Source organism: Hakea prostrata, chromosome 4 (genome assembly GCF_041222555.1).
Source record: "Hakea prostrata isolate BN-2017 chromosome 4, UWA_Hpros_2, whole genome shotgun sequence".
NCBI lineage: Eukaryota > Viridiplantae > Streptophyta > Magnoliopsida > Proteales > Proteaceae > Hakea > Hakea prostrata.
Window position 1 is genome coordinate 46,297,967 of NC_142603.1, and position 6,670 is coordinate 46,304,636.

At 37.0% G+C, this 6,670-nt stretch overlaps 1 protein-coding gene across 1 annotated transcript; it reads right to left on the reverse strand.

The window, feature by feature from the left end:
• Positions 1-781: 781 nt before the first annotated feature.
• LOC149019148 (disease resistance protein Roq1-like) lies at positions 782-5,212 on the reverse strand. Its single transcript, XM_089153207.1, has 5 exons — positions 4,641-5,212; positions 3,341-4,493; positions 2,912-3,256; positions 1,994-2,791; positions 782-1,877 (listed from the first exon to the last, which is right to left on the reverse strand). The coding sequence occupies exons 1-5, from the start codon at positions 5,099-5,101 to the stop codon at positions 1,704-1,706; spliced, it is 2,931 nt and encodes a 976-aa protein (XP_089009333.1). The 5' UTR covers positions 5,102-5,212; the 3' UTR covers positions 782-1,703.
• Between the last annotated feature and the right edge of the window lie 1,458 nt (positions 5,213-6,670).

Sequence of the window (6,670 nt, forward strand, 5' to 3'; positions counted from 1 at the left end):
CCAAATATCATATTATGTGTCAAGTTGCAATCTTTTAAGGAGTTTTCTCTGCATTACTGGAAAAGATTCTAGGACTAGAACACATTCAAAACCTGACTCTTACCTATTTTATCAAGCTAAAATGCATTCTAAACCCAAAGTCCATTCACATAATGTCATAATGGATACCATAAATGCCTAAGTTATTGAAAGGGAGCAGAGGGAAAATTAAGGAGGAGGTGGAGTGCAGAATTAAATTTTGTAGTGGGTTTACAGAGGGTGTCCCACAACCTGCACAGTTATAGATCCCCACACCAAAAAACTTGTCATATTGCCTAGTTAGTGCCTGGGTACCTGCATATCATCACCCTATTAGTATACTTCAAGCTCAATACCACACTAAAGCCATGATGAATCTGTGAACATGTTGCGAAATGAGCTACACTTTCTAAGAATCTTATTGGATACCCAGATTGTGAGATCAACTGACTCTGTTGATCAGTTAACAAAAGGTAACTTGGCTTGAGCTAACCATAAGGGTATGAACTTGTGGCCTCAATTTGTACAACTGCTTGGGACATACAACTGAATGGCCTCAATCAAGTCAAAAACCACAGCAACAACAAATATAAGCTGGAAAGTACATAACGACTGTCACAACATCATAAAGATGACAATGACAAATACACAAGGATCCTTGAACAACATAGTGATGGCTAGTAAATTAGGTCAACCAGGGAGGGGGGTGATGGGAAGGAGGTGTGTTGAGGAATCATGGAAATGGTCAATCAAGGTTCTCAGCCTTGTCAGGAGACTCATAGGAGACTTAGAGGAGGCTTATAAAATGAAGCCAGATCTTATTTAAGTAGGTGTCGATGCTCTCCAAACCTATATACCACAAGCGTGTAATATCAAGCTTCAACATGAAAATGTAGAGCTTAATAGCAAAATAGAGTATGCATTATTTAGTTTCCAGAATGGAATGGAACAGAAATGAAAATTTTCTTGTGGTTTGTCTGGAACTTTCAGATTCACTTGAATTTGTAATGCAAAACCTGATGATGAGAGAGTGGTTACAGAATTGGCCCAGCTAGTGGATTCCCATGATGCCATGAGTTTTAGAACTTATTGGTGTTCTAAAGCATGGACTTAGTTGATCCTGTTGCCTAATATACTTCACTTAAAATCCTTGTTTTTCTTTTCTTTCAAACACAATTATGCCACCATAACAGTCCAATAAAGATATTCTTATCATCTTCATCATTGTACTCGATGACTCTGTTTCCATTTCCATTTCATGACTCTTGTTCTTTCATTTTCATCCTCTGGCGTTCTTGGACATCTTACAATCTCAAGAAATTTGTCATCATCGTAATACTGAAAGTGATCACCAAACATCTACTGCCTCTCCTTTATCAGGAACAAGTTCATTGCTTTCAGATCATATACCATTTCATTCTTTCTATCACCACTCAACCACTCAGGATTTACATCTAAAACTGTTATCTGAATAGCGGTTTCCGCCTTCCAACTGAACCCCGAACCAATCAAACCCTTGGAATTCATGAATGAATTCTATATGACCACCTGGATGGTTAGATTCGATGCTGCCCTCAATTTCCAGGCTAACATTGCATCTAGTTTTTACATCTTTCCTTTGGATGCAAGATTCAACATCGACAAAGATACCATGCGGCCGCCATATACAAATTTGGCATCTTATATCATCTCTTATAAACGTCCATGGAAAGGTGCATAACTAGCTTGCCAGTGCTACCTACCTCAACATCGTCATCAGGGATCAAGAAACATTGGAAATGATTTTCATCTCTATTTTGCTGCATTGGTGTCCAAATCTGTGTGCTGCAACTGTGGATGTTATCATTGAGAATTGGTTCCTGTAATTAAGAGGAAAAGAAAGAATCTACGCGTCAATCATCATCGTAAATTTGAAACTAATGAACCCCATATAAAATTAAGCTTACAAAAAGAAAGTTACAGAATTTGGTCTTACCATCAGCCTCGACTGATTTGTTACTGTCTCCACACAACAACTTGTACTCAATTTTCTCATCAATTCATTGTGCTCACCATCAATTCTGCTTGTCTTTCCAAAGCCTCTAAATTTCTCTACTTTTACACAATAATATTTAACCAAAACGAACTCCAGATTTTTCATATTTTGCATGTCTGGAAGGTTTTCAATATCGGTGTTAATGCATAATTCAACCAAACTAAGTGGCAGCTTTGGTATCTCCAGAAGCTTGTGACGTCCAGTTAGATTCAATTTACGCAAAGATGTCATGTTTACCATTGACCTGGGAAGATGCATTAATTCACGGTTGTAGCGAAGATTCAAGATCTCCAACTTATTTAACAGTCCAATACCATCAGGGAGTGCTTCAATTTTTGTATCCGGTCCCTCTAAATGAAGCTCAATCAAAGATTCATTGAGATCACCTATGGAACTAGGCAACTCTTTGAGTGAGCCGCAACTAGAAAGATCAAGCTTTTGGAGAAAACTCAATCTACAAATACTGTTTGGGATTTCTTCAAGTGACCTGCAAGAATCAAGAATAAACTTCTTGAGAGACCTCAACCCACAAATACTGCCTGGGAGTATCTTGAGATTACGGCAATGACTCAAGTCCAAGTAAACAAGTTTTTGTAGCTCCCCAATGGATTCATGCAAATCAACCAAATTTTTGCAACTACTAAGATCCAATTCCTCCAATTGCGGAAATCCCGAAAAGTCAGGAGACTCAGACAGGAAAGGCAATTCATGGAGTCGAAGGACTTTCAAGTTTTGGAACTGTTGCAAATAAATAAAGAGAAGAACGTAGAATGTTGTTAATTAGTAATGTCAAATAAAACTCAGCATGTCGAAGCAAAATTAATTGAGATAGAAAAAACAGAAATGGCGTTCCCTCACCCTTTTCTTTGGCCACTCATTGAAAGCCTTGGTACATCTTGCAAAACTTAAGTCGAGTACAACTAGCTCTTCATGACAGTAATCAGCATCTAATTTTTCCAAAGGACAATAGTACCATCTGAGCCATCTTAACCGAGAAGGAAGATGGTCAAAGCTCCCCTCCAAGGTTCCTTCATCAACTTGTAGAAATCTTAGTTCACGCATCTTTTCAAGATCTCTTGTACGTATGCATGTTTTACCACAAGTACATGAGCTATGGTAGCCTTCTCTAAGGCAGTGTTTACTATGGGACCATTTATATATATCAAAGGAGTACAGGATGATACCCTCAACAATTTTGTTCCCCTACATGAACAAAAAGAAATCCAAATGAAAATTGAAAGAAGAATATCAAGAGGGTGAGAGCATATTCATGTAAGTATCTGTTACCTTATATCCCTTCATGAAATTTTCACAAGACCATAATCGACTATGGTAATTAGGATTCTTAGGCCTGTCATTGTAGGCAATTCTTCGTCCCATATCTCTAAGTTGATCATGAATCCACAAAACTTCTTTTCCACGATTTTTAGAAGAGTCCCCCATTTTGAACTTCAATAGGGATTTTCTCTTGAGAACTCTCATATGGTATATAGGCTCAAACTCACAAGATTCCCATATTGAAAATATGGTTTCCACCTCCCATCCAATAAAGAAACATGCAGCATCAAGAAACATAGATTTCTCAATAGGATGCAACTCGTTGAACGTTGTCTTTAATTTTTCAAAGACAGTATCATCAGGAAGTTGCTTTAATATTTTGAGCCTGGACTCCCATACATTTTTGGATTCCCATAGTTCTTCATCTTCTGTCACAGTTAAATCACAACCCAAAACCACCAAAGCTAAGGGCAACCCTGCTGCAGTGTCTACTATATCAATTGAAAGATCTATATAATCTTCATGAGGTTTGTCCGTGGAGAACGCATTCAAAGAAAAGAGTCGAAGACTCTCTTCTACATTCAGTACATCAGGTTCAAATATGCTTTTAATGTTTTGAGGAACTCCACTAAGAACCCTTTGATCTCTAGTTGTTACAATTATTCTGCTTCCGGAACCAAACCAAGTGAGATCACGAGCCAATGCATCTAATTCAGTACGATTACCCACATCATCAAGAATGAGAAGGGTTTTCATATATTGAAGCCTTCCTTTTATCAATCTTGATCCTTCTTGAGAACTGCACAACTCTATTTTCTCATGAAACAGACCATAAATAAGTTCCCGTTGCAAACAAACTATACCATTGGGTTGTGAGGCTTTCTCTTTAACATCTCCAATAAAACAACTCTTGCTAAAATTTTTAGAGATGTAATTGTATACAGCTGTCGCAATGGTTGTCTTTCCAATGCCACCTTGACCAACTATTCCTAAAAATTGAGGATCCTTAGAGTTGTTGGTTGATGTATTTGATAAAAGAGATATTACAGATGCTACGCGGGATTCTAGTCCAACAGGATGTTTAACATCAATCAAGGGAACTATACTCAATCGAATCCAAGCTTCTTGAATAACATTTGCAACTCTCTCTGATTCATCATCCCTACAATTAGTAGAAAAGAAATGAAGCATCACCACGCAATGGAAATGAACTCATATATATGATTAAACTTTCAATAACTTTAAAGTATGAGAGGGAAGATATATATATATATATATTTCTTTAATTTGAGGGACTAAAAAGACATACCCGGTGTTGACAACCCATCCGCTCATATCTCCTACTGCTCGTAGAGTATCCTTCCATTTTTTCAGAGTTTCAGACGCCTTCTTTCTATGTTTGTCAGGTGAAATCTCAAAAGATCCAGTTTGATTCTTAACATTGGATGTGCTGACCTGGTAGAAAATTGGAAAAATGATTTGACCATCAATTCGGTGACATTCCAGGATATAAGTGAGCTCCTTGAGGCACCAAGTGCTTTCTGCATATCTTTTACTCAAGACAACAATGGAGAGCTTGGAGCATTTTATTGCTCTGAAAAGTGTTGGCCCAATATCTTCTCCTTTCCACAGATCTTTGCTGTCGATGAAAGCATGAATTCCACAATGCTCTAAAGCCTTGTGAAGGTGACCAACAAAAGTATTACGGGTGTCTTCACCTCTGAAATTGATAAACACATCATAATTTGAAGATCCAATCTGAGACTCCATTTAATTTGCAAGGCAAATCGGTAGAATCTGAAAAGTCAGAGGATGATGGAGCTCTATCTGTGTGAGAACTGAGAAGAGGGTAGGCGATTATGAGAAAAAGTGCAACTCCTAGATCTGTAAACGAAGTAAGAAGGGAAAGTGCTTGGATATTATTAGCATATTATAACATTTAAATTTTTGAATTTTCTATATTTTATTTTCAGGAATGGTATAACTTATACGCAAGTTGGTAATAAACAAATGTTCTCTTTGGTGGTTGTGTGGACTTTTTGTGCGTGCAGTTTTTAGAATATCAGTTTTGGTGAAGAACGGTCAAAATAGACATCCTTGGCAAAAAAAACAAATTCAATAATCCAAAAAAATTTCATTGGATGGCAAAATATATTATTTATTTATTATATTTAAAAGCGAAGGACCACCTAACTGTCCAACCACAGAGTTCCAGCTGTATGCCTGTTGTCCATTGTCGAGTCCACCGAAGGGCTTCTTAATTGAAAATTTTAAAAAATAAATAATTATACTCTCGCCAGCACAGACACACGAGAAATCCAAGAGGGAATCAAATTTTTTTTTTTTTTTACTAAACACTGGCAAAGAAATACATTTAAAGAAACAAGTTTGGAGAAACCCTCCCAATAGGAATAGAGTACAAAAGATCAAAACCTCGTGATGGCTGCATCCACCAAACTTTAAAAATACCCAAATAACAAGCACCTCTAACTAACAGATCGGTAGAAACATTGTCTGCTCTCGAAATATAAACTACTACACAAGTGCCAAACCCCAACAAAAAATTCTTAATAAGCTGAATCAAATTTAAACAATTCCAATCCATTAGGTGCACCATGTAAATTGGTTATGGCCAATGTCGCACAGACACACGTGAAACCCACAAGGGAGTCACATTGGTTATGGCCAGTGTTGCACTATACTTTGTAGATCGAACCCACTTTAATCAATCTAGTTCCTTTTTCTTTTGCAGAAGTAGGGTGGGAACCAAGAGTTGGGAAAAATAAACGGGAACTTGGACAACATAATAAAAAAACGAAATAAAATAGTAATATGAAAAAATTTCAAATGTAAAACTCATCTTTATTGTTTTCTTTACTCTTTTATAAAATCTCATTAAATATAACTTTTGAAAATAAATTGAGTGAAAAAAAAAAAATAGCTTTCTCCATCAACAAATAAGTATTTTCTGTCACTTTTTACACCCCGATGGAACCAAACAAGTCATATTATATAGGATTTCATTAAAAAAAAATTGATATTTTTTCACTCTTTTAGTTTTTCACCTCACTTCAAATTCATTATTCCAAGGAGGACCTCTTCCACTTGGGACCGTCGCCGGTCGCCGGTCCCCCGGTCCCAGAGATGGCATGCCAACACCAATAGAGGGGATTGGAAAGAGAATTGATCTTGGAATCTAGACCGCTTCTTCGATCTCTATCTTCTTCTGTATTGTCTTCAGACTCCTATGACAACAATTTTATAAACAAAGTTCATCCATTGCCTAATGGACATAACGCCCCTGCCCAGCTCAAATAATTTCACAATCTTCCCTCGTAT

Excerpts from the sequence above, each read along its gene's own strand:
- LOC149019148 (XM_089153207.1), bottom strand. The coding sequence starts at position 5,101 with ATGGAGTCTCAGATTGGATCTTCAAATTATGATGTGTTTATCAATTTC. Across the intron at positions 4,494-4,640 it reads GGATGGGTTGTCAACACCGG|GGATGATGAATCAGAGAGAG; the intron begins GTATGTCTTTTT and ends TACTAATTGTAG. Across the intron at positions 3,257-3,340 it reads ATTTCATGAAGGGATATAAG|GGGAACAAAATTGTTGAGGG; the intron begins GTAACAGATACT and ends TTGTTCATGTAG.